The 27,808-nt window shown below is 36.5% G+C and overlaps 1 protein-coding gene across 6 annotated transcripts in view; it reads right to left on the bottom strand.

Annotated features, from left to right (window-relative positions):
• Positions 1–27,808, bottom strand: part of CCDC171 (coiled-coil domain containing 171) — a 153,562-nt gene that overhangs the window by 65,564 nt on the left and 60,190 nt on the right. For 5 of the 6 annotated variants that reach the window (XM_071424955.1, XM_071424957.1, XM_071424958.1 and 2 more), the window contains 6 exons: positions 26,539–26,727; positions 16,099–16,603; positions 15,747–15,863; positions 10,592–10,818; positions 9,733–9,912; positions 7,871–8,056 (listed from right to left, as the gene is read on the bottom strand). In XM_071424955.1, coding sequence (XP_071281056.1) covers positions 7,871–8,056; positions 9,733–9,912; positions 10,592–10,818; positions 15,747–15,863; positions 16,099–16,603; positions 26,539–26,727 — 1,404 coding nt within the window. The remainder of the gene's footprint in view (positions 1–7,870; positions 8,057–9,732; positions 9,913–10,591; positions 10,819–15,746; positions 15,864–16,098; positions 16,604–26,538; positions 26,728–27,808) is intronic. The other variant, XM_071424959.1, reaches the window with a different exon arrangement.

The following is a 27,808-nucleotide window of genomic DNA, read 5'->3' on the forward strand; positions in this document are numbered from 1 at the left end:
TACCTACTTCACTATAAATGACAGTAACAAATATGCCTATCACTAGGTGATACCATGCAAGTAATTATTTTAGTAAACTAAGTATATTATTATTAACTTTTTCTAAGAACACTTATTTCTTCCTTCTCACACCTGAGAAATTTTCCTGTAAACAATGAAGCAGTATTTATAAAGAAGTGTTTGAACTGCTACTTAGAATTGAGAGTCTTAATGTCATAATTCTAAAATCACTCAATTTCTTATCGAAAAGTCCACAGACAAACAAAACAAAACAAAATACTAACAAACAAAACCCCCAAAATACAACACTTAAGGTGGTTTTACTTTAACTAGAAAGAATTTGGAACATTTTAAAGTCTTTTTAACTGAGAAGTAAAATGATCTAGCAACAAGAACCTCACTGGATTTTTCACAAATACATATTGTGAAAGACAACACAAAAAATTAGGCAGCATAAAATATAATATCTGTTTTGAGTTTGTTGCCGTGCTATAATTTTGAAGAGCTTCCATGCTCTACTAGAGGACAGCATAGGTACAGATTTTGGAAGCTGAAATTGGTATAAATTTTGAAAAACTTTCCCCTTGAAAATCACTGAATACCTAATGGAGTATCAAATTAAATTAAAAGATCAAATTATATGAAGGATAGGCCCAGCTGCTGTCATAGCATGCAGCCAAGGGAATACAGGTGCAAAGGAATGCATCTCTTCTTTTAGTCTTATGCCAGTTAGATACATACTTAATTATATTCCAAGAGTTTAATTATATTTCAATAGCTATTTGAAAGATTTTACTTATGGTTTGACAAGAAAATATAAAGATATTTGCAGAATTAGTTGCACACAAAGAGAAAGGGAGAACATGGGAAAACATGACTCAGGTGAAAAATGATGAGGGCCTGGAGATATCCTAAATAAACAGCAGCAAAAAGGAAATCTACCTATAAAGGACTTGTATAACAAGAAGATGCAGAATGTGTATAGTAGAAAGTCCTACACATTGATATCTATACAACCAGGAAAAATAGGGTATAGAACACCTTCTTTAAAAAAATCTCATGCTGTTTTAAAGATCTATTGATCCCCTCTGCACATCTCAAGGTAACACAGTTACTTTGTAGTTGATCCAATAATGTAACAAAGATCTCCCAGGCACTGGATTTACCAAGAAGCCTTTCGGTATTTTTGAGTGGAAACTGAAAGATAGTTGAAGGTCTTGAAATAACAGGAATAAGTGGTATGAAAGTACATATGCTTAATAACCACATGCTGTATTTACACAATAATCCCATTTTTCTTCCAAATTACTTGTCAATAAATCTTTCTTGCTGCACTATAAATTCCAGGGTCATGGACAGAGGTATTTATTAGTATAATTACAATGCAAAAATAAAACCATTAAGCTTTTAGATCCTGATATGTTCCATTTATTCTCTCCTTTCCAAGGGGGAGGCAAGTAGTTCCTACAAATGGAATACCCAGAGAATATTGGAAGCTACTTTTAAAAGACTAAAAATGTGCTGGTTCATGCAATTACTTTGTTTAAGTTATCTTTTCTCTTTATCTAAACTTTGACAGAATGTCAGATTTATCTTTTTTTTAATACTGTAGTGCAGCAAACAGACTCAGGATCAAAAGTGTTCTCTGAAATAGGCAACATTACTACACTATTAACACCAAAGCACTCTGGATTTCACTCCGTGCCAGTCAGTCATACATTAGACCTAAAATCCCAAGGTCTCATGTGAGTGCATGACTCATAAAGTGACTGTAGAATGGGGCTATTGAATCAGACAAGCATGAACAAACCTATTCCATAATTTTCTGGAGAGGGCTAACCTATTCTTACCTGGAATTCAACTTGTGGTTGTAGCTTTCAAAGATTAACTAAAGTGATGCTACATAATCATGACTTATTCCAGTGCTCTCAGTGTCTAAATTACATACAAATTGATTTAATAGTGAGAACATTTTCTCAGAGTTATCTTAAACTCTTCAGCAAGTTAAAAATAAAATAAAGAGTTTTTCTTACTTAGGGATGTTTTTATTTATCAGATAAATAATGTTTCCATCTGATTAGATTGAACATAAATGTAATGAATTGCCAATTACTTTCATTCTTCTTCCAATGTAAAGTAGCATTGGATACAATTTTATCATTTTCTTGCTATATAAAGGTAGTAAATAATATACATGAATAACATTCTTAATACCAACCAATAAAATATTGTATAGTGGCATAATTTAGGAAAAAAGAAATGTTCACTTGGTGTAAATACATGTTCAAGTTCCAATGTAAAACCTTAACATTGATCAAAAATTAACTATTACTGACATTCAACTTGTAAAACTGGACAGAGGAGGAAATGCAGAGAAATGAAACAGAAACATGACAGTAATGATAATATCCTTTCAAAATAAGACCTTCCAATTAAATTATGGTTGTGTGACTTATACTACAATATTTTGCATTGCTGCATTGACCTTCCCGTTAATGCAAACATATAATGAATTCAAAATCAAATTGACTTTAACTTGACAGACTTTAACTTTATTCCTCCTCCCATTCTGGTCATTACTTACATATTTTCCAGAAAGTTTGACTCAGAACTAAGTTAATGCAGACGTCCAACAACTTGGTTGATAGTTGCTTGGTTGCTTCATTGATGACTACAGCACAAAAACAAATCTAAAAGCGATGTACTGACTTCAGTCTCTTGAGACAAATGTAATACTGATCAATGTTCTAGATACAGAGCAAAGGAAATAGACAGATTTAAAAACCTACCTAAGAGCAAGTTCTTCACTCATTTGTGGTTGGGCATTGGAACAGCTCCCCAGGGAAGTGGTCACAGCAGCAGCCTGACAGAGCTGAAGAAACATTTGGACAGCGCTCTCAGGCACATGCTGTGACTCAGGGATGGCCCTGTGCAGGGCCAGGAGCTGGGTGTTGATGATCATTGTAAATCTTTTCCAACCGAGTATTTCCTATGATTCAATGAATTTAACTCCCTGAACAAACCACAGAAGCATGAAATTTAATGTGAAGTTCAGAGATCTGAAACACAGACTCACTAATAATAGCAGAGTGCAGACTTTATCTGGGCTGTGTTCTGTTTCCTTTTACAAAAAAGAGCTCTCAGATCTAACCCACAATTTTGTGCTATCTATGTGTCTTCCTACTGTGTAAAGACTGCAGCTGCTAGAAGGAAGACTATCCCTTCCCATAAACCTAAGTTCCACATACAATGCATTGCAAACTATAAAAAAAATAACAGAAAGGACTAGCTCTATGACAAGTTTCTAGGTAACATAAATCTTTGAAGATTAAGAAGTTAGCAGTAGTGGAAGTTATGTGATAGAGCAGAATGAACAGTTCTACTTATTTTACAAATAGTGTTAACACAATTTGAAGTACCTGACAAATCTCTGTAACCTCCGATTTATTGTACTAAGAAGACACATTATGTCTTTCAACTAAGAACACAGATGACAATGCTAATCCATTCTTACCTACTTTATAAGTTATTTAGGTGTTCAGAACATAGAGAGTATGGAAACTTTAAAAAAACCCCAACAATCCCCCACATTTAATTAATGAATTATGAATTTTAGTTTCTAACCTATTCAGAAGGGAGCTTGCTTCTCTTTAAATGCTAAATTTCACTAATATATATCTCCTGTTAAGTTAGATGCTAGCACTAATCAGCTATACTACTTTCTTTAAGGAACAGCCTTACATTTAATCTGGCAATACACAGAACTGCAGTTTCTTGACAAAGAGACAAACAAGTTTTTAGAATCAACTGTATCCCTCAGTGCATCCAAATTCTAGCAATCTTTTCAACTTAAGATGTCAAAGGAAAAAAAATCTCATATCCTAGTTCTGTTCCTACTGTTAATGCAATCTTTCTGAGGAACATGAAAATCACTTGGTCTTCCTCATGTAAGTGAAGTCTTTTAGCCTTTCTCCAAGTTAGAATATTGCAGCATTTTCATAAATAACTGCAAAACTCACTCACAAAGTATGTGTAGTGGTATTAGTGAAAGGAATTGTGTAAATATTTGAAATGGTCTTTCAGAAAAAATATATGTCCATAAATATATGAAAAAGAAAAGCAATTAAAAGCAGAAAATTGTGTATCACTTTCACCTCAAATTCACCCAAGAATAGAGCCTGCTGAGGGAAACATTCACTTCTAACAAACAGAGAAATCCCAATCTTCATCTGAATCTAATAAATTCAGATATATCTATTTAGTGAAGAATGCACTGAACAAAGAATATGTATGTATGATTTGAATGACATAGGTATTGAAAAGAATACTTCAAATCTTCCCACCAGAAAACACCTTTTTGTGAGTGTTATCAAAACATCTGTATGACATTTTTTTTTCCTCATAATTTTATTCTGTCATAAATTAATCACAGCTTCACAGAAGGTACCCTAAATTTTGGGTTGTTTAAACTCAGCAGATTAAACAACCCAAAATTTAGGGTACATTCTTTTAAAACAAGTATTGAAGTTTATATTGAGGCATATCAGTATCAAGCTATATGATTTAACATCTATTGCACTGGAGCTATTAATTAACAATTTATAGAAATTGTTTCATAAATAGAACCTTTAAAATATACAGGCACTACCATACCTAAAAAGAAATAAATATATAGGCTGTGCATATCAATAAGAAACATAAATACTTTACTTGATTAAGACCAGCTGGAATCAGGAATTAAAAATATGTCTGTTATTGATACCTGTTTACCTTATTTGTGTAATAGTTTCTCTTCAAAGAATAAGGAACCAGAGCAAATGATTCACCTCATCTAATAAAAAGAAGTGGTGTTAAAGAGTTGCTTAGTTCCAGCTGACCTTGAACGTAATTGGCTACTTTGGATGTCTCTATGGTATATGCCACTAAGAAGATAAAAATATACAGGATTAAAATCTGAACTGATAAAGCTAAGAAATTAAGTATTACTCCTTTAATAAGCCTACTTTATGAAAGTACATGAATACCAAAATATCTCCTTACTGATTGCTGTCGAACGGTGAATAAGTTTAAAAATAAGCTATCAAAAGTGGAAGTATCTAATATTTTAATTTTCTTCTTCTTACCTGTTCAAAAATTATGATTAAAGAATTCAAAGCATGTCTATTTTTTTTTCACACCGTGTCTATCTACCTGACCTTACTTGTATGCTACCATATTCACCAAATTTTTATATACACTTAAGTCTATACAAGTAATATTATTTTGTATCTTAAGATAAAGTTGGAGGCATATTTTTTTATATTTTGTTTTTTTTACAGTGCAACAGTAAAAATGCTCTTCTTTTTTCTGTATTATTTAAGCATTCACTTGAAACCCTATACAATTTTAAGAACACTGTTTTACAGGGGCAAGGCTGATTATTGCAAAGATGAGATTGTTTCACTGTACTGCAAAATGAGAGCTACAAAAAGCCCCACAAAACCCCCAAACATTTTAAGTCACAAAACCCAATTAAACTAAATAAAAGTGTCTATCAATTAAGATGCCAGGGCAGACACCATTTCTTCCTGTTGTGAATAAAGGCATGAACAAGGTTGGGTGGTGCTTAACTGTGGGAAAGAAAAGATACTTTTTCTTAAAATTTAAAAACCAAAAGATATAGGGCTCAAAATTTAAGAGCCATTTTTACTCCTTGGTATCAAAGTATTATATTAGACTGCCACTTGAATTTCGAAAGTACTTATACAACACAGGTTTGGAATTGTAGAAACAATGATAAAAAATGAAGGCGAAATGATGATTTAGGATGCATACCTTATAAAATTGTATCTGCATGACTAAAAAAAAAATCAAGGACCACAAGATATTTATCATGTTTTGACATGTTACCACAACTTTCCTGTCTCCTTTTTTGATTCAGTCACAGATACATGCTGTTACAACAAAAATGCAAATTTGTGCTACATTTTGTAGTAAATATTATGAAGAAATTAAGATATATCAATTAGTTTTCTAAGTTGAAGGACAGTACACAGCAACAAGCCTACAATTTAAATTTGGTTTAAAACTCCTCAATGGGAAGGATTGAGACTTACAAAGTAATAAACCAAACCAGTGTACCTGTCAGTAGTAAACTTTAGCCCTAAGGTTTATTTTGTCAATGTTCTTTGCCTCTATTCTATCACCTGTATTATTACATTGCATTGTATCTTGAAAGATTTGAGCAATAAACAAGCATTTTCCACTAAATTAAGTTGTTCCAGTAGCAAACAACTGTTAAAGAACTGCAGAATTAGGATGCATTTTAGGATCATGACTGTCTCAAAAAAAATTGTATGTAGCCTTCAATTAATAAAAACCTGAAGCTGTGAAATGTAATTCAGTATCCAATAATCTATGTAACCTATTTGTTTAAAAGTTCCTCCTATATTTTGATTGCCTACAATTGACCTTTCTCTTCACAGTCTCTGAACAAATGAAAAGGTGTGTTTTAGACAAAGTAAAACATGGTGAAAAAACATGTATTAATGCACAAAAAGTAGACAGAAATGAAGATTGCAAGAAGGATTTGTCTTCTAGACCTTGCCTTCTTTATATTCCTAATAGCCATTTGAAAATCTCAAATCAAGCATTTCTCAAAGAAATCAAACACAAGACTAACATCTTATATATACACTGCAGTTATATCAGAAAGAAAATAGCAATAGTATTAACAAGGAACCTGACTGAAAACACTAGCTATTTATGAAGTGAAACACCTAAGACTAGGGAATTGTGAGGGAGAAAAAAAAACTACAGAAACCAATAGGTAAATTGAAAATGTCACTGTCTTGTACCCTTAGTGAGGTAAGGCATTTTTAGTAAATAATAAAACCAGTGAAAATACTCCTTAATAAATTTAACAACTTCCTTCAACATCCTCCACTATACATCACTTGAAATCTCTATTTTGCTGCAACTCATCCTCTTTGACATCTACTTTCATTGTAATATTTTCAATATTTATGACATTCCTACTACTTTTGCAGCTGGAATCATTTTGGTTCTCCTCCTGCTTGACACTTCTACTCTCAGAATTACAAGTGCTTGTATTTCTCAAAATACTGGTGAAGCAGTCCCTTTGCTCAGTTATCAATTCACAGAAGAATACTGGGAGATGAAAAGACAGTAGTAGGGCTGAAGAGCAGACACAAGCAGCAAAGCTTGCTTTAAATAGAAAATAACTAAAAGCTGCCAAGCTCAGGTCACCACCTATGACTGGCTTGCCATCACAAAGTTTTCTCTCTTCCCATGTTATATATCCACCTGGTTTCAAATACTCTCAAATACCTCAAATACTCTCTCTGTTCCTCTGTTTGTCATCAGAGATTCTGATAACATGATCTTTTCCCTCATTACTCATTACATCTACAGAAAGTTCTAAATTCTGATGAAAAAAGGATATCTCTCTATCATCACCTCACATATTCCAAACAGACAAATGTATTCTCCATCCTAAGATTATATTCAGGAAACAGACAGTCCAGGTTTTAAAATATTATTGTGACCTCTATCAAAAATCAAAGTATCCTTGTACTTTTTCATTTATTTTTTCTATAAATTGCAAACACCTTGTGATAGCTAGATCTGTCATTTATGTCCCCTATAAATTTCACACAATTCACATATATTAGTGCACACCACCCAGTTTCAAGAGCAGAAAAGTGATGTTATACATTGAAGTATCTTGAAAGTGTTTCTAAGTACCCTAAAATTTCAATGGTCTATGTAGTATGTGTGCATTTACATTTTATTTGCACAAGAACTATGACATTTGGCTTATTCACCAAAAAAAAATTTCAGGTGCCTAATTAGTGCCTAATCATCTTACCTTTACAGATTCACTTAAGACTTGGGTTCTATCTGCTTCTTCACTGGATTGCAATTCTAGTTTATTATTTAACTCCTGTAGCTGTTGTGCTTGTTCATTCAAAAGCAATTGTGCCTGATGCTCCCGATGTAATGCATTATTTAATTCTTCACAGACACTTTCAAACCTCTCATGGGTGATTAATTTCTGATAAGAAAAATAAATTGTATTTGATTATGTAACTATACTTACCTGTTTACATACTTGACTTCCCAAGTTCCACTTGGGAGCATATTAAATTCTAAAATAAAAGCATGCTAAAGGTTATTATTTATTTAGGTTTTTTAACTCTAAGACAGACCACCAAGCAATGAAATGACCAGACAACTTTATTCACTGTATTTTTTCAAAACAGTATTCTGACTCTCTGTGTAAACAGTACACATTTGCTATTCTATTCAAATTAACACCCTAGATTGCTAAGAACCAATATTTAGAAGGAAATATGCAGATAAATGTCCCACATTTTAGTGCATATCTTGTTAATCCTTGTAAACATCTTCCCAAGCTCTTTCTCACTTTCCAAAAGTGTTCCAGAAAGACAAAATAGTTCTTCAAGGAAAATCATTGTCAACAATTGAATGGCAATCTAAACTGTGATATCTTCCAATTTTCCCAGAACTGTAAGCATTAAAACCCAGTATGAGCAAAACTGAAGATAAGCAGATATAATTTTGTCTGTTTGAGTAAAAAAACCCAATATTTTACCAGCTAGGAACAGGAAGAAGAATGGATTTGACACTATCTGTTAAATACTCTCTGCTTGGAAGTATCTTGATTGGGACACACTGACGAGTCTACCAACTATGCTTCAGTATCAGGTCACAGCTACAGAAAACACAGCTTTTTCTGGGCCACAGCTGTTTTAGCTGTACAGTGTACCTGTTGAGCATGTATTCATTAACCATTCTTAATTCTTAACCATTAACAACCTCAAATAGTTCAAACACATGTTCAATTCTGAATGAAGCCTACAAGAAATAAGCATAGTTGGAAAGGTGCTTAGTGAACCTCCAGCATGCTAAAGCAAGACAAGTTTCTTCCCCTCCAAGGGCTGAAGACACAGTTCTGTAAATATGACAGGGGTCTAACTGAGAACGCACCAAATGGCATTACCCCTCAATTACCATGTCCATTAGTCACAATACTGTGGTTTCAAGCAGTTAAGGAACCTTTTTGTTGTGTCTTCTTGCTCCTGTTGGACAATCTATTTACAGGCTAGCGAATGCATTGTGCTTAAGTAAATCAATCAGTGACAGCTAGGAGTCAGAGGAATTTGGTGCATACATGCTAGCAGGAATGTAGAAGAGGGCCTTTTTTCCCCTTCCATAAACTTAGTCCTTCAGAGGAACAGCCACACTAAAATTTGCATTGACTAGCTCAGGGCATAACCCAGCATCAAAGATACAGAAAAATGTCTATCATAATATTCAGCAATATCCACACAGAGTTTATACTTCTTGAAGTTCTCATGAACATACTTATTCAATATCCTCATGGCAGCTGACTTTAATCCACTGAAATGAGATCTATAAATGTTTTTGGGGTATATAAATCACATCAACGCTTTCAACATACAGAAGAAAACCTGGTTGCTGAAGACCAAACATATAATTTACTAGAGCACCCCATTCTACAAATCAAAAAGAAACTCTTGGGGAAGGGAAGCCTTTCTAAACACATCTCACTTCTAGTTTAGTGACACTTACAATGCAAATCTTCTGGAATATTCTTTTAATATTAGAATGATTTTATACTTATTTTCAAAAGAACTCACACAAACATGTCTTATAAGCAGTCACCTCTAAATCAAATATACTTACTTGCTTAAATATATTTAATTGCTCTTGCAGTCTCTGTGCTTTGTCTGCTTCTTTTTTTATCTCACTGAAATTTGATTTGAATTCTGCAAGCTGTAGGCGCAGTGAGAGGCGTTCCACTTCTGCTGTATGAAGTCTTTGTGTAAATTCAAATATTTGCTTCTGCAAGGATTCTATGTTTTTCTGTCAATAATCAGAAACAAATTTATGTGCTTTAACATGAACTATTTTATCAATAAAAGAGTCACATGTAATACCCAAGCAAATTGGACAAAGCTCTCATTTTGTCCATCATCTCTAAGATGCATGAGTGCAAAAAGTGAACTTGTTTCACCTTCGTACTCTTGAGGGTAACTGAAAATTCTGTTTTCAAGAAAGTACTATTTTAATGTGAGGCCGACAATAAAAGACCAATTATTTCAGGTTTCTCCTTTCCCTCTGATTATAGGGAAGACAGCTATCTTTACTGAAAGACAGAACACAAAGCACCAGAAAACAGAAACACCACCCCCCTCACCCCCCCAAAAAATAAACCACAACAAAAAACCAATTCTGTAACATTTAATTGAAGCCAAAAGCAAGTTAGTTCTTACAAAGCAAATAAAACTTTGAAAGAACTTTAAAAACCCTTTTTCTTGGATACATCAAATCTCTTCTTAAAATTCTTTGACATAAAAGAAAAAACACATTCATGCTCTAATGCTTCTGGGTGTTGGGAATGTGATGTCTACATAGTTGTAATAGTTCAATGTAACAGTCTCATAAACTGAAACAAAATTATGGTACTAGGAAGAGAGCTTCATCCTAACACTTAGGCCATGAACCTACTGCTTACATAAGGTAGGACTATAATTATACATACCATACTGGATACTCTGTCACACAATCCAGCTTCCAGGGCCTGGGTATTTATTTTATTGAGTCCATGAGCCAGGCTCTGTACCAAGGAGTCTTTCTCCAGATAAGTAATGTACTTGCAGTGGTCTAATGGAACTGTCTCCATTATAACATTCAGCTTGTCCATAAGTTTTGAAAACGAATTCCTGGCTGCACTTAACAGTAACTTTCCAGAAAGCCAGGACTTTGTACCTTAAAAAAAAAAAAAAAAAAACCAAAAAAAAAACCAAAAACAAACAAAACCCCCAAACAAACAGTCAAACAAAAAAACCCCTACAAAACAACAAAACCCAAACCAAAACACAGAAAAGAAACATCAAATAGGTTATTATTTCAGTTTCTTTCAGTGAAAGAAACCACAATAAAGAAGACCTTAAAGATACTCAATAGAAATTTTCCATTAAGGACTGGAAGATTGAGTTCAAAGGAATATCTCAGAGAGAGACTTTAAGACAAATTGTGTATTTAGCAATGAAAATTCTAATCCTATCAATTTACAAATGGGAGGGTAGAATAAGATTCTAAAGAATAGGATTTCTTTGTCACAGACTACTTGTCCAGTTGTTATCATGTTCCCCAATACCATCCTTTCTAAAGACTTTAGTGTTCTAATTTTGTAATTCAGAAAACATGCAAGACAAATGCAAGCAAATGGAAGTCAGGTCAAATAAGTCAGAAGTAATAGCACATGGTGAAACACTTTATTGTAATATTTCCAAGGCAAACTTCTGAGGGTTTCTCGATTTTTCCTCCCTCCTCTCTACAGATGTCTAAATCATTTGCTGTTCAAAATTAGTGCGGCTTGGTACCTTAATGCCATACTATTTATATTCTGAGACAAGAGAATATAATTTACCTTATTCCAAGGCAATTAAAATTTTACAGCTACAATTACGTATTTCCCCACAGGATTTTGGTAATCATCCTTCTCATATAATGGACTTAAGGCCCCAGCACACCCAACATGTCCTGCTTACTGCTAGATTCGTCAGGTCTGTAATTAATAATTGTGTTTAATGTTGATAAATAAAATTGTCAGTGCTCCTTCCACTAATTGGTATTCCAGATAACAGTTAATAGGTTTATTTATGCCTTAATAAAAGTCTTGTAATTTAGTTTTCCCTCTGCTAGGCAGGTCTTAATCTGTCATTACTTGTCTTATGATACTATCAGTGTAAGATGACAAGCATGGAAGAGCTTATTTACATTCAGTAGTACAGGAGATCTCCTGTTGCTGCAGTGAACTAAAATATTTGCTTAAGAGTATAAACAGAAAAAAATAACCCTGGCTTAAGTTAAAGAATTTCTGTTTATAGACTGTGAAGGAAAAAGCCAGAGGTACAAAGCAAACAGAACATGATTATTGATGTATTTTTATTACAAATCTCATTGTAAAGAAGATCATTTACATGTGAGGTTGAGATTTATCTGTAAGGAATAACAAAAAAAGCACATGATAAAATCAAATATTTTATTTTCAAAGCCATTTTCCTGCTCAGTTTTGAAACAGCACCACTCCAATGACTCCAGTGCTTAACTGGAGTATCATTTTTGAGAACATGCTCTCCATAACCTCAGTGACTAGTAGATCTGTCTTTTCTTCATGACTAAAATAGCACCTTTGAAGTTAAAAATCTGATGAGGCATTTTTATCTTGCACTTCAACTAACTAAACTTCCTTTGCAATAAAAAAAAATGATTCTTTTCATACCCAGAAAAAACTGCTATTGCAATTCTCCAGTCAGAATGCATTCACTAGTTGAATGTTTAGTTAAATTAACCTAAAATGAAAACTAGAACATTTTTATGGCCTTCTATGTAAGATGATGCCAAAACCTTCTCAAAAACTGTCCTTTGCCATGATTTTTGGTATATATAGGATAAAGGAGCTCAATGAGCTACTGTTCCTTCACTTTTCCCAGTATTTCCACTTGCTATCTCAGGTTATGAGATATTGTTCGCCTGTCAGAAGCACATATTGTTTCTCCATATGTGTAGTACCTAGCATGGCAGCCCATTCCCTATGCCTAGAATCTCATGTTTAACCATATCAAAAGTAAATTTAAAATAATAATGCAGACAAATGTGAGGTAGCATTTTCAAATGATCATTCCACTTCCAAACAAGCACTCTCCTTAACCAGTACAGTTCAAGATATCACAGAACCACCAGGTTGAAAGAGACCTTAAAGATCAAGTCCAACCCGTGCCCTAACACCTTAACTAAACCATGGCACTGAGTGCCACATCCAGGGATGGGGACTCCACCACCTCCCCAGGCAGGCCATTCCAATATTTTATCACTCTTTCTGTATAAAACTTCTTCCTAATATTTCCCCTGACACAGCTTGATCACAGCTTAAGGCATTTTGTTGGGGTAGCAATAAATAGTCATGTCCTCCATTATTTTTATGAAGAGTAGCTTTGACTAAATAGACAGAAATATTTTGAAGGAAGTTACTTATTGCTTTGAAAGATAAAATGAAAACATAAATCAGTTCCACAAGGAACTGTATCTGTAATAACTGAGAGGAGCATAGACTCTTTAAGTATATATATATTAAGTACCTGCCATGAAGGATGAAAGAATTACAATAAAAATTAAATTATGTGTTAAATTATGTACTTTATGATGTCTCTAAGAAATTATTAACACAAATACAGGTATATGACAAAGCAATTAAGCTTTACATTAAGTAAATGAAAAAAAGTGTCAAATATTACGTCACTGAAAGATGAAAAAACAATTCTTGTTTATTCTGTTTTGGTGAAATTGAACACTAGTCAGCAGGATTAACTTTGTACTACACAAGACTTAAATGTTCATGTCAAACTTCTAAAGCTTTATATATTTAACAGTTGATGATATTTGTAGTGAAAACTTTGGCTGTTACTGTCTCTGGTTTATGACAGTACAGATTTTGTTCAAATAAACCTAAAATCTAACTCTACAAAAAAACCCAAAGCAAACAAAAAACTCCAACACTGCAATGAATTTGCATTGAAACTGAAGCAAAGAGATCATTCCAAGGCATGTTGGAATGAGACCCAAACTAACTAACACTATGAAGGGAAACAATCTTCAATGTCAAAACAGAACCACTTATTTAAAAGACTGATATACGTGCCTCAAACGGTTCCCCAGAACCTAGCAATTTTTAAACATAATTTCTAAGACACTGAATCATTCCATATTGATGATCCAGACAGCACCTTCTTGTAGAACTCTCTCTCCTGTGACATATAGTCTAATCCAGAACTGCCATTATTTAAAGACATGAAAGAACTGCCTATTTATAATTTTTTAAGAAATTCAACATAATTGAAGTCAGTTTGAAGATTTAAGTTCTACTTAAAATATTACTAATAGAACAACATAATGTAATTTTCTAAGTGTGGAAGCTTTCAAATATATTCCTTCAGAGCCTAATTACTTCAACATTCTGGAAATTTCATATCAAACTTTAAATTATTTATTACTATTTTTTGACCTAAAAATTCTTAGGAGACTTGATCTCATGAGCAACAGAATTCCAAGTAATACATGAGCAGATAGACCTTGAGGTTCTGTGGAAATTACTTAATAGACATAAGATATTAAAGAATCACCAAACTGACTGTGGTCATAACATTCCCAGCATGGTTCTTCCTAATTCTCAAAAATCAAGCCTGTGTTGAGTGCAGAGATATCTAGTAAATAGAGACCAGTAGAATTCCCATATTGTTCAAACTGCCAAAATATCATGATGTTTTCTAATCAGTCACTTCAGCAGATCCATGCTGCTGCTCCATTTCTCTCAATTCTTCTTCAATTTGCTGTTCCTACACAATACTCTGTACACAGGAACACTTGCAGTATAAACCCTGTAAATACTCAGAAATACAGTTCAAACTTTGCTTTGTAAGGATATAAATTTAAGTTACTGAAAACAGGATGACCAAAGAAGAGAGCTCTGAAACTGCATCAAAACAATTTTGTTTCAATGTCTTCTGGGATCAATTTGTTGTTTAGGCTTCTGGAAAATGAATCATCTTATCCCTGTCCTGCTACTTCCATTTATTCATATAAATTATCCCTCCTTAAACATCCTTTATTCTGTGACAGAAGTGTTGGTATTTTAAAACTACAATTTACCGAAGAACTAAGGATGGCAGCAATACAGAGAACCAAGCAAACTCTTAGGTCAGTTCTTGCTGCAAATAAGTTAAGGAAAATAGTTAACAGCTGGGAATCATGAGGTGATATTTCCAAAGACTGACATTACAATTTTTCATAGGCATTGTAGAATTCTATACAAGCAGAGACTGGGAAAATTAGGAAATCTAGACACAAACCTAATTAAACATAAACTTAGAGAGGGAACACTGCAGAGACATAAAATAAGGACTGCTATGCACTGTATAAACTGAGAGCATTTTATTTCTCTCTCCAAAATGGTAAGATAACAAATAAAGCACATGAAAATATTATCCATGAAATTCACTGTTTTCCAGATTTGGAACTACTAAATTCATATAATATAAAACACGGTATGAAATTATTTCCTTTCAGTCAGCAGCTGTAATGTTCCAAGTTGAAGATGTGTCAGTTTTAGAGCCTGCACTTAAGAAATACACAAATCAAATAAAAACAAAACTACATAGATTTTCTCCATAGAAAAAATATTAGGTTGAGCTCCAGGAAAACACTTCTTGAATATTAGACCAGATGAAGAAGATAACTGGAAACCTTTTAAGAGTTACTTCAAGGTTCTTACAAGAGCCTTGTAAGAGTTACTTAATTTAAAAGCTTAGCCTACTTTTTAGGCTAAGCCTTTAAAAACAGGTTAGCCAAATATCTATTTGTGTGGTTTAGATTATTTTTAATATGTCACAGTCAAACAGGCAGAATGGTATAAATGCTTTCTAAAAGCACTCTCCAGCCTTCTGTTCCCATGACTCTATATACCAGAAGGATAAAGTATCACATCACCAATTAAAGAAAATTCAATCTGTTCCATCAATACAGCTCTCAGGAGATTTGATCCAGAATAGTTTAAATAAATCCTAAAAATGGAGATGATGTAACCGTCCTGATTATTTTTTTAATCTTCAACTACAAGAATATACTTTTAAAATTACCTGGTTTGTTGACAACATCCTGCAATTCAGTGACAGAACTGATTATTGCAGCAAGGAGGTTGGAACTAGCAAACCAGCGGAGTGCTTCCACACAGTCAAGCTTTTCATCTTCACAACCTATGGAATAGAATTGTAGCTACCAATATAACTGAATAACAGACTAAGCATTTCCTTTTAGGGGAAATTACATGTATCAAGTTATCTAGAAGTTCCAAATTCAGAAATTACATTTGTTAAAATGTCATTAAGTTTGTATTTACACTCTATTATAAATAATATTACTTACTATATGTTATTCACTAGTCATGTCTTTTGACACAACATTTATCAAAGAAGAAAAAAATCAGCTTACTTAACAGATTACGCTTGCCTTTGGATTCTCCTACACAAACAGGAATTCCAATTCCTTCTTTTAAGCCATTTGTCCAGATGAAGAGGGAACTAGAAGACTGTGCTAAAACCTTAAGTCTGTTGGCTGCCAAAACTGCAATCACAGCTCTTCGGAATACATAAATCAGGCCCTGGGATTTTCTTCTCTTTAGTTTTGCTTCATCTTGATTGTTTTCCTTATCATCAGAGAGAGCATGAACTAGGGTTCTAATCTTCTGGTTCACTAATTCATAAATGTTCGCCTGATCCTGGAGAAGGTCTCTTTGGGAAGACATAGAACACAGTCTGCCGTACAGAGGATACAGGGCCCCTGCCAATAGTGCACAGGCTGCCAGGAGGGAGGAATGCTCCTTTTGAAACTGTGTTAACATCTTTTTCACAGAAATGTTTTCAAGAGCTGATTTCTCTAGACTTTTTTCAAGGACATAAATTTTTTCCTTATTTTTCTCTGCTGCTTCTTGGTACTCCTAGGGTAAGAGAAAAAAAACACCAAACAAACAAACCCAGAAGAAATATTAACAAAAAGTTTTTTTACTTAATGAAATAATTTTTACCTAGACAAAAGATAAAAGAAAATACTTTCTTTTTTTCTTCACATTCAAGTAACACACTAAAGGAACAAATATTATTAGTAATGGTGATAAAACTATCTCTCCTAATAAACTGTTAAACAATGAAATGTTAAACATGAAAACAAAATAACAAAGTAAAGTTTGTACGATCTTCAGTTAGAAATGGATTCCTAGTTCCTGATGATAACCCTCGGTACTCCAATAGCCTGCACCCTGTTGTCCACAATGCAGTTTTATCAGTTGACTTAATAACAATTGCTTAGTAAGGAATTACATGCTCCAATTTAAGAAAGACCATTGCTTTACAAAGAAGAAATAAAGTTAGCATAAGGGAGAAGAAAAAAATAAGGAAGGCTCTGGAACATAAATGTAGACAGATTGGCAGCAGCTGGAAAAGGGGAAGTAAAGGTGATCTCTTAATTACTTTGTAATCAACCCCCTACTTATATATTCACAGATTAATTAGGTCTCATACAGAAGTGAGTTTTCAAAAGAACAGTGTAATACAGATGTTTTTATTTTGCCTAGTACCACAATAGATTTTTTTAAGTTGCTGAACATTTTTTTCCTCTAAATGCCCTGAAATAGGGAAAGAGGGAGATTTAAAATAGTAAGCTGGTATAGAGAAATTAAGATGGTAACAAGTCAGGAAATGCTAGGACTACAGTTAGAGGATGCAGACTGCAGTACTGGAATCAAGACGCTACACTGAGAGCTCTAAGTGACCTCAGAGACTTAAACTGGGTTCTTGATGCATAAAAGCCTGCTGTGATTGAAACAGTGACTACATTTAAACAGGCTCCACTGGTATAGGGCGATAAATTTTAGGCACTGTTCACAAAGAATGTACAAGCTCAAGTTAAATGCTAATACTTCAGCTACAACACATGGTCACAAAAAGGCAAACATGGATGCAACTACAAGTCCATATGATGATGAAAACTGAGGATTTTTCTAAGTTTCAGATGCCTCTCTTAGAGCTATAGACAATTTTGTTGAACATAGAGTGACATTATTCCTGTAGCAATGGTCTAAAAAGAAGCAAAATGGTATTATCCAGCCATATTCTCCTGCATTCTATTTGGTACAGGTCCCAAACTAATGGTGAGCAAGGCACCCTAGTTTCTTTTACCTCCTCCATCAAGCACAAAAGGGAAAAAAATGTACACAGCTATCCCTAGAATGAAAATAGAAGATTCCACGCTTCTATAGAGATGTACCCTAGTCAGTTCAAAATGTCTTTGACCAAATAAATATTTTATAATTTTTCTGGAAGGGAAAGAATTTGTAATGCTGTTAAAATACTTCAAGCAATACAAAAATAGACTAGGCCACTAAAATATTTAATTTCAAAATGCAATTAAGAGGCCACATATGTCACTTTACTAAGCTGAAATAAAGTATGAACATGGACAATACTTTCAGTGCTACTGCATTATTTACAGTGTTTGATTTTTATAGATGAAAACTCTGATAGCATGACTGGAAGGAACTGAAAAGGTGAGCCAAATTTAGAAAACAGCCTATGGTTTCTGGCCATCACAGGTGAAAGGCCAATGTCTAAGCAAACAAACTGTGATCCCTACAGGGTTGTTGGACAGCAATACCAATATTCAGTGCTCTTACTAATTAAGGAGCTTCTTTAATGCTTTTTGTGATATGGTAATATGCAAAAGTAAATAAGACAACCTTTGACTTCAGAAATGTAAGTTTTGCAAGAAAATAGACCTTCTCTCTGTTACTGGCTAATAATTTCTTTTGCTACACCAGACACTGTTTCTAGAGTTTTCTTTAAAGCTTAAAAGCACGGTTCTTGAAAGAGACATGGGCTTTTTTTCCTAAACATTGGCAAGCTGGTTTCCTTTGGTGTTTGAGCTTTGAGGGGCACCTCACTGAGTTACAGAGCTCTATCAATTCCAAGAAACCTTAACAAAAAATCAGGTGCTACTAGCAAAACTATTTTATCCTACTTCTTACTACACCCTTAGCCTTTATTCTGGCATAGAAACAGAACTGAAAACTACAAATATAATGACACAGAGACATCAAAAGGTTTTTCTTTTGGAGAGCTGAGCATAGATGGCAGTAGAGGAGAGAGGGCCCACCCCCACATGCACTAAAGCTGCCCCCAGGGAGGGCAAGCAAGCAGCAACACAATTAACAGAGAGGGCAAACAGCATGAAACATGAGCCAGAGCACCATGACACTGTTTGCACATGCAGGGCAAGCAGGAAGGGCACTGAGGCACAGCCAACTCAAGCACTTAGCTCAGTTGGTGATCTTCACTCTCAGTGATTGAGCTGAGGTGTGGTGTTTGTTTGGACAAAAGTTACTTCCTCTGTGCACACCAGAAAGGATGGGGCAACCCAGATGGAGTGCCCATGAAACCATGCAGGAGTTTGGGTCTCAGACTGCAGGGAATTGTGGAGCCCAGCACTGTTCTCAGGGCAGCAGAGACAACAGCTGTGTGAATTGTGATCAGGTGGATGACTTACAAAGTCTAATGCTGGAGCTGAGAGAAAAAGTAGAAAAACTAAGAAGAATTAGGGAGCCTGAGGAAGAGACTGAGTGGTGGAGCTGCATTCTACCACACCTCAAATGCACCCACTGTCCACTTCACCTGAAGCAATGGATCCCCCACCCTCTCACCACCAGGCAACATGGGACCTTAGAGACAGAGGTGAGTGGAAACAGATTTCTCCTTGGGGGGAGCAGGTGAATCTCCTCCCAAACTACTTACCTTCCGAGGTGCCCTTATACAGCAGGTATGGGGCCCTGGAATCTCAGAATCAGGGAAAGGAGAATGTGGATGGAAGTCCATCTAGGCTGGACCGATTGTCTAGGACAGGGCAGCCTACCCCCTACATTTTGACCTCCTCAATTAAGAAAAAAAGGAACGGCAGTAGTGACTCCCTTTTTAGAGAAATGAAGAGCCCAATATGCCAACCAGAATTAACCTATACAGAAGTATGTTGCCTCCATGCAGCCCAGAAAAGAGACATCACCAACAAACTGCCCAGTGGTACAGCCAACTGATCACTACCCATTACCTGTTTACCAGCTGGGTAGCAACAAAGTCCCAATAAAAAGGCTGTGAATGATCAAGAGGGACCTCAGGGCCTTGGGATAACTGGTCAAGGGATCTGGAGCACAAGCTGTGTTCTCTTCTCTCCTTCCAGTTGTGGGGAATGATGGGGCAAAACCCAGGAAAATCCCAGAGGAACATATAGCTTCAAGGGTGGTGTTAACATCAGAATTTGTGGGGTTTTGATCATGGGTCAGTTTATCTGATACTGAGTCTGCTGACAACAAATGAGATCCTCCTAGCTCAAAGAAGGAAAAGGATCTTAGCAGGGTTCACTGAAAAGAGGTTTAAACTGGATTTAAAGGGGGACAGGAACAAGGCCAGGCTTGACAGAGAAAAGGTGTGGGAAGGGGAGAACTACAATGATCACCCAAGCAGCAAAAGGATGCTTAGGAGGGGATGCCTCCCGAGGGTACATGAATCCAAAGACGTAACCAGAAGACAGACTGTGCACTCCCACTGGGTATATTGACACAATCAAATACTTCCATGGAGTGCTGTACACCAATGCACACAAAATGGGGAAGAAAGAGGAGGAACTGGAGATCTGTGTGATGTCAAAGGACTCTGACCTTTGCAATTAGAGATGTGGTGTGAGAGCTCACGTGACTGGAATGCTGTAATAAAGGAAATGCTATTTAGGAGAGGCAAACCAAGAAGGCGAGGTGGTGGAGTTACCCTCTCTTGAGGCAACACCTGGAATGTAAAGATCTCTATCTTGGGGTGGATGGTGAGTGAGTCAAGAGCTTATGGGTCAGGATAAAAAGGCAGATCAGTAGGGGTAACACTTGTGGGTGTTTGCTACAGGCCACCTGAGCAGCAGGAGAAGGTGGATGACATCTTCTACAGGCAGCACAAAGCAGCCTTAGAGTCAGAGATATTGGTTCTTGTAGGAGACTTAACTATCCTGACATCTGCTGCAGAACCAGCACCATGAAACACAAACAGCCCAGGAAGTTCTTGAGAAGCAGTGATGACAACTTCCTGTCACAGGTAGTGGCGGATCCCACAAGGAATATTGTGCTGCTTGACCTCACACTAACAGGGAAGGCCTTGCTGGGGATGTGAAGGTTGGGAGTTAGTTCAGCATCAGGGGAGGAGGAAGCAGAGCAGCAAATAAAATGGTAACCATGTTAGCTCAGGAGAGCTAACTTTAGTCTCTTTGGGGATCTTCTTGGAAGAATCCCACAGGAAGAGCCCCTTAAGGGAAGAGAGGTGCATGAGAGTTGGTTGATGTTCAAGGATAAGTTCCTCCAGGCTCAAGAACAACACATCACGATGTGCAAGAAGTCAGGCAGAGAAGGTAACAGACTTGCATGACCAAATGAAGAATTGTCATTACCCAGGCAGGAAATACACAGGAGATGGAAAAAGGTCATTTAGAATGAAGATAGAGAGGTTGTCAGAGTAAGTAGAAATGAGACAAGGAAGGTCAAGGTGCATCTGGAATTAAATGTGGCCAAGCGTGTCAAGGACAAGGGAGGTGATCCTGCCCCTCTACTCAGCCTTAGTGAGGCTACATCTGGAGTGCTTTCTCCGGTTCTGGGCTCCTCGTTACAAGAGAGACAAGGAGCAACTAGCTCCAACAGGGTGACAAAGGGACTGAAGCATCTTTCTTAAAATAGAATGAGGTACCTGGGTCTGTTCAGCCTCAAGAAGAAATGACTGAGAGGCAAACTCAGATATATATTGTCTCTCACAACATCCTTGCAGCTAAGCTCAGGAAATGTGGGTTAGATGGATCTTGGGGTGAATCAAGAACTGACAATTGCACAGCTTAGTGGCTCTGTACAGACACTGTCCTATTAGGGGAGCACAAAATCCACATGGAATAATGATTTTCAAAGCTCAGGTTGATGTGACAGCTGGAACGAGCCAGAGACTAAAACATAAAGCAATGTCTGCTGCAATAGGCTGCAAGGGCAACAAAGTTTTTTTTAAAGACACTTCACATCAGTGATGGAAACCAGTCTGTGACACAGCCCCCAAAATCTCCTCTAAGAAGAGGCTCCAACAAAAAGGGGATATGCAGAATGTAGTCCTCATAGTTCCCTTCCACACTCCCTGTCCCGTCAAAAAACCTGATCAGTGGACCAGAATCTAGGTGGAAGCCTGCAGTCAGTGATGCTCCCAAGGGTCCAATCTCATTGAATTTGTTTATCACTGACCTGGAGGATGGGACCAAATGCACCCTCAGCAGGTTTGCTGGTGACTCCAAACTGGGGGCAGTGGCTGATCCACCTGAAAGCTCTGCTGCCATTCAATGGGACCTTGATCAGCTGCAGGGTTGGGCAGAGAGAAACCTGGTGAGCCTCAGCAAGGGCAAGTGCCAGGTCCTGCACCTGGGGAGGAACAGCCCCAAGTGCCAGCACAGGCTGGGGTTGACTTCCTACAGAGGAGCTCAGTGGAAAAGGACCTGGGACTCCTGGTGCATCACAAGCTGTCCATGAGCCACCAGTGCCCCTGTGGCCAGGAGGGCCAATGTCATCCTGGGGTGCACTGGCAAGAGTGTGGCCAGCAGGTCAGGGAGGTGATCCTCCCCCTCTACTCAGCCCTGGTGAGGCCAGTCCTGGAGTGCTGTGTCCAGTTCTGGGCTCCTCAGCACAAGGGAGACAAGGAGCTACTGGAGAGGGTCCACTGGAGAGCCACAAGGATGATCGGGGGTCTGGAGCTTCTCTCTCATGAGGAGAGACTCTGGAAACTGGGAATGTTTGGTCTGGAGAAGACTGAGAGGGGATCTCATCAATACACAGAAATATCTCAAAGGTGGGTGTCAGGAGGATGGTGCTGGACTCCTGTCAGTGGAGTGACCCAGCACTGATGTTGGAGTGACCCAGCACTGATGTTGGATGAGGAGCAATGACCAAAAACTGAGGTATGAGAAGTTCTACCTCAACATGAGGAAAAACTTCCTTAGACTGAGGGTGGCAGAGCACTGGAATAGGATACCCAGGGAGATTGTGGAGTCTCCCTCTCTGGAGACACTCAAAAGAAAAAAAAAACCAAAAAAACTTGATGCATTCCGATGTAACCTGCCCTAGATGACTTTGCCTTGTCAGGTGGGTTGGACTAGATGGTCTCCAGTGGTCCCTTCCAAACCTAACAATTCTGTGACTCTCATCAGTGTCTGTAAGTATCTAAAGAAAGGGTGTCAGTGGATGGATGCAGGCTCTGCTCAGTGATGCCAAGAAACAGGACAAGAGGCAATGAGAACAAACTGACACACAGGAAGTTCCACCTGAACAAGAGGAGGAACTTCTTTTCTGTGCAGTGACCGATTGCCCAAAGAGATTGTAGAATCTCACTTTCTGGGGATATTAAGGAACAATCTGGACACAATTCTGTGCAATGTGCTCTAGAACAACCCCCTTGAGCAGGGGGTTGCACCAGATGACCCACTGTGGTCCCTTCCACCCTGACCCATTCTGTGATTCTGTTAGTCAGTGATTCCTGTCATTCAGCTGTTTTATTTTTCCAACTATATATACAAACATACAGGTATACCTAAAAACAACATCAACTCTTTGCTGTGTTTTAAGTACATGGGCCAGACATGCCTACTAAAGAAAGACAGGTCAGGACCAGTACAGTTACATACATTTATCTTCCTCCCTTTGTACTGATTATAGTGATTTTTCAAATAATTGTAATATATCCCATCCTTTATCTAATTCACCTGTCTTGCTGTAAAAGGCCTCCCAACCAAGGAAAAAGCAAACAATTTTTTTTTCTTCCCAGGGGACTTTTTCCTTTGCCTGTTTAGCAAACCTTTGATTTTTCTGTTAAAATTGACATTTTAAAGTAGTTAAAGTATTTTTCTCTCACAATATGTTTTTCCATATAAGAACAAAACCTTTCTATTTTAAGCAGTTGCCACAAAAAATGGGGACAGATTAATAAATGTCTATATAATAAACAAACAACAACTGGTAGTTAAAATTCAGAGGACATTTCCTAGGGGACTATAAATAATAAATAATTTGTGTGAGGCTAAGGAACAGGCATAGTAACATTTTCAAAATGGCACACTATCAAATCAAGAGGACTAGACTCCTGCAACAAAAGGCAAAGAAAAAGGATATGCATTTTAAGCTCCATTGACTCTCCAAACATGGAGACCACTGACAAAGAGTGGTATCTACAGAGCCTTGTTTATCGCTGATCTCTGCTAAGGCTACTCTGGGAATTTCTTTCCTGTAGAAGAAAGGTAAAACTGCTTTCTGATTACACCATCCATCTGACCTACAGTACCAGCTGTGAGGTAGTACCTATTAACATTCACAGATCCTATTGTGGAACCAGGGACCCTGAGCAGTACTGTCTGGGGACAGAAGCAGTAGCAGGTGTCAATGCCACTAAAACCTCCAGATTTTGCAGTATTTTAATTATAAGGAGACCATTCTAAAAAGTCCTGACTCTCTACTGCAGTTCTAATAAACCAAAACAATAAGTTTCAAGATACATTGCTTATACTGTTGTGCAATTAGAGCTCTCTGTTAACTCCTTAGAATTGACCCTCTATGGTTTGCTTTCACAGACATGTCAACAATTTGAAAAACTAAAGAAGTCTCAATACAGGACCTCTGAGGAGAAAATGTCCAGAAGAAGTCATGGAACACTGGTTGAAGACAAAGCTAGAAATAAAAGGAAGCATCCTATGATGTACCATTAGGTTGGTGCAGGACAGCAAAAATCACTCATCTTCCCTTTTCAGAATGGAACTAAACCCTACAAGGGGTTATTTCACCAAAGTGCTTGCAATTAACCTCAGATCTTTGGATGAAAAATGTAGCAAATTGCTACAGTTTCCTTGTAGCGCTAGAATAAGTGTCCTAGAGTGAGGAGACCCCCAGCTGTACAATGAAATACTGGCAAATTATATTCCACTTGTACTGATTATATGTTTCCTATAAAATTTAATGAATAAAGCTTGCTAAAATAATTAAATTTAAATATTGCATTCTGCATCTTTATGTAATCACTGGAAGTCGGCAAATCTTAAAGATCCTTTGAAGACATTCTGTAACTTGTGGCACATTTTCCCTTGTTTTCTTTGGAAATCAGGCTATGATATTAGTCTATCTGTACACCTCTGATCAAACAAAGCACTGATCTTGCAGACAAATATGACTACCTGGCTCAAAATGCAAAAGGTAAAATACAGTTAAGCCAGGAAAAATGGGCAATCAGGACTAGAACAGCCCTATCAATAGACGTTTATGGACCCTACGGGTGCCAGGAAATAAAAGGCATAATTTGGTATTTGCATATTGAAAGTCAGTCACAAATTAGAAATCAGAAGAAATTAGACTGTCTTCTTGAGAGTTTGACGCTGAATGGTAAGAAGACAAACTGGAACACAAGAAGGAAAAGAGATTGTTGAATCATCTAAGCGTATACAGACATTGCACTACCTAGATTACAAAACTACCAGCTTGCACTCCAACATTACATAACCTGTGTTAGAAAACATGCCCAGATATTTTCTAAGGGAAAATATTCCCTTTTTAGTGATTCAGTAGTCCTGTATAGGAAGCTGACAAATGAAGTTTTTTCCAAATGCAAAAAATGGAGACAAATGGAGACACATTTTCAGTACATGCTTTACATGCTATCTATACAATCCAGCTGCAGAGACTGGGAGGTTTAGCACCCTCCCAAAGAATGATGCAGTACTGCAGAGCACCTATTTTTCGCAAAACACAAGAGTTTTTAAAGACATGGCCCATCATGCATAGGAGGAAGAAATCTAAATTGTGTAACTCCACTTTTTCTTTAAGAAGGAAATGCAATTTTTAAAATTAAAATTAAGCTTCCTTATTCTACCATTCTTTCTGTTGGCAAATGAAAGCCATAAGCTGAAACTACACGATGTTGGGGAAATTAAATATAAATCTGGATGCCACTTACTCCACTCATAGTGATGTTTGTAGCCTTGTCAATATCCAATGTGAAATGTAAATATCAAGCAAAAAAATCTAAAAAAGTATAACTCAGTCCTAAGAACTCACCATGACTTGCTCTGTAAATAGAATGCTTCAGAAATGTATTTTTCAGCACACAAAGACTTCCAAGACTAAAATCTGAGTCAAACATAGCATTCTTCAGATAAAGTAAGTCACAAGTGGCAGTCACAAGTAACAAGGCATACCTTATTTCCTCAATTTCACAACACTTATTGAAACACATGTAAATAAATGTGATTGAAAAGATGGTGAATGGTAGCTGTAGAATAATAGTGAGCATTTTAAATTGCAAATAACTTGTCTAACAATCAGTACCAATAGTTTCACACTTTTGACCCACTGCTCACTGATTCATCTGTGTAACAGCATCCTCTAATACTGTTGAAATCTACCACTGCTAATTGGTTTTTAGGGTCAGAATGTATGTATCTAAATTTATCCCCAGATGAGACCATTTTACTGTATCTCTACACAGTCTTTGCAAAGCATGACACTGAAAAAAATCACTGCTGCCCTATATAATTCTTAAATCAAGAAAATTCAATCTTACAGCCTTAACGTTCTCAAAAAACCCCCCAAAAAGCCAAATTAGGCAATTCACTCCTAGAATGTTTTAACAAAGACATTTATTTCTTATTATAAATGAAGTCAATACTAGCATGGAGTTTGCAGGTTTTTTTAATTTTAAACAACCTTAAACTGGTTAGGGGTTCAAACTATGGAAATAATCCATTAAATATTTACAAGGAAAAAAAAATCAGAAGTTCATAACACCATACCTGTGCCCTTGCATGAACTTCCCCAAGGAGACCTGAGTACTGCTGTTCCAGATACTTTTTTTCATTCTGCCAACAGCTTGCCTGCGCTTTCATTTGTTCAGCCATTTTGTTAAAAGCATCTTCCTGGCTCTGCTGGAGCTCCTTCATAGTATTGGACTTGTTTTTACAAACATATTCCAGGTGAGATATCTGTGTAACAAGCATTTAAAAGAAATTATTTTACTTCTCTAAGCACCTTTTTACTTTATTGCGCATATCAGTTTAACCACAGACGGCATAAAATCTGAACTGTAATTTCTTCAATATTGTCATTAAAACTAAGTAAAAGCCTTTCATGACCAATTATTTACTTGAGTTGTGCAACAAAATGAACAAAAAATTGGATTCAGTTTTGCCATTGCTGTACCATATTGCAGATGTTGGTTGCTTTCTTTGTTGAAAACCTGAACTGGACACGTCTCCTATGTTTTGGCTTTTTGTAAACAAGAGCATTAAATCTTGTGATGGTAAAGTACCAATCTGAGTACACCAGTCCCTTAGAAGTTTGCAAGAATTGTAAATAATATATAAAAAAAACAGTCTTTAATATAATTTTTGGTTTAGTGGAAAACCAAAACATTCCAAATACTATTAAGCATTAAAAGAATTTCAGGACATTTTAGCACATAGAAGTTGTTTTCAACGAATACAAATGGATTCACTCTGTGGATAACTTAGGAGCTCCCACGCAAACTAAATGGAGAAATGAATCAAGGTAAGAATAATCATGAAATACACACACCTACAATTAATTACTAGACAGTATCAGCAAACTACTTTTCAAATGCATCACACAGAAATGCAAGAGGAAAATTTTTCCTCCCAAGAAAGCAGTTACAACACGAGTGACATACTGTTCAAAATCCCTGAAAAGCTGGTAAGTATATGAAAAAAGTCCTAGAGACCTCACAGTCAATATCAGTAACCATACTAAATTAAAAAGCAAGAAACAATATGACACAATATCCCCAAACACTGCCAATAGTGTTCACTCCCTTCTCTTCCACTCCCTTTTCTTATTTACTTCAAAAGTAAAATACAAAAGTATATCAAATGTCCATAATCCAGATTTTAACCTACCCCTTTGGTAAGGGGGTAGGTCCAAGTGACTGCTGGGGTATTTATTAATTGATGGGCAGAGTTAAAACAATTCACTTTGACCAGCCCTGCATCTTACTCAGACCAGAAGAGCGGTCACTCCTGAAGATGAAAAATGTCAAAATAAGATTTT

This window comes from Agelaius tricolor, unplaced genomic scaffold (genome assembly GCF_023055355.1).
Source record: "Agelaius tricolor isolate 1412-34295 unplaced genomic scaffold, bAgeTri1.0.p SCAF_4, whole genome shotgun sequence".
NCBI lineage: Eukaryota > Metazoa > Chordata > Aves > Passeriformes > Icteridae > Agelaius > Agelaius tricolor.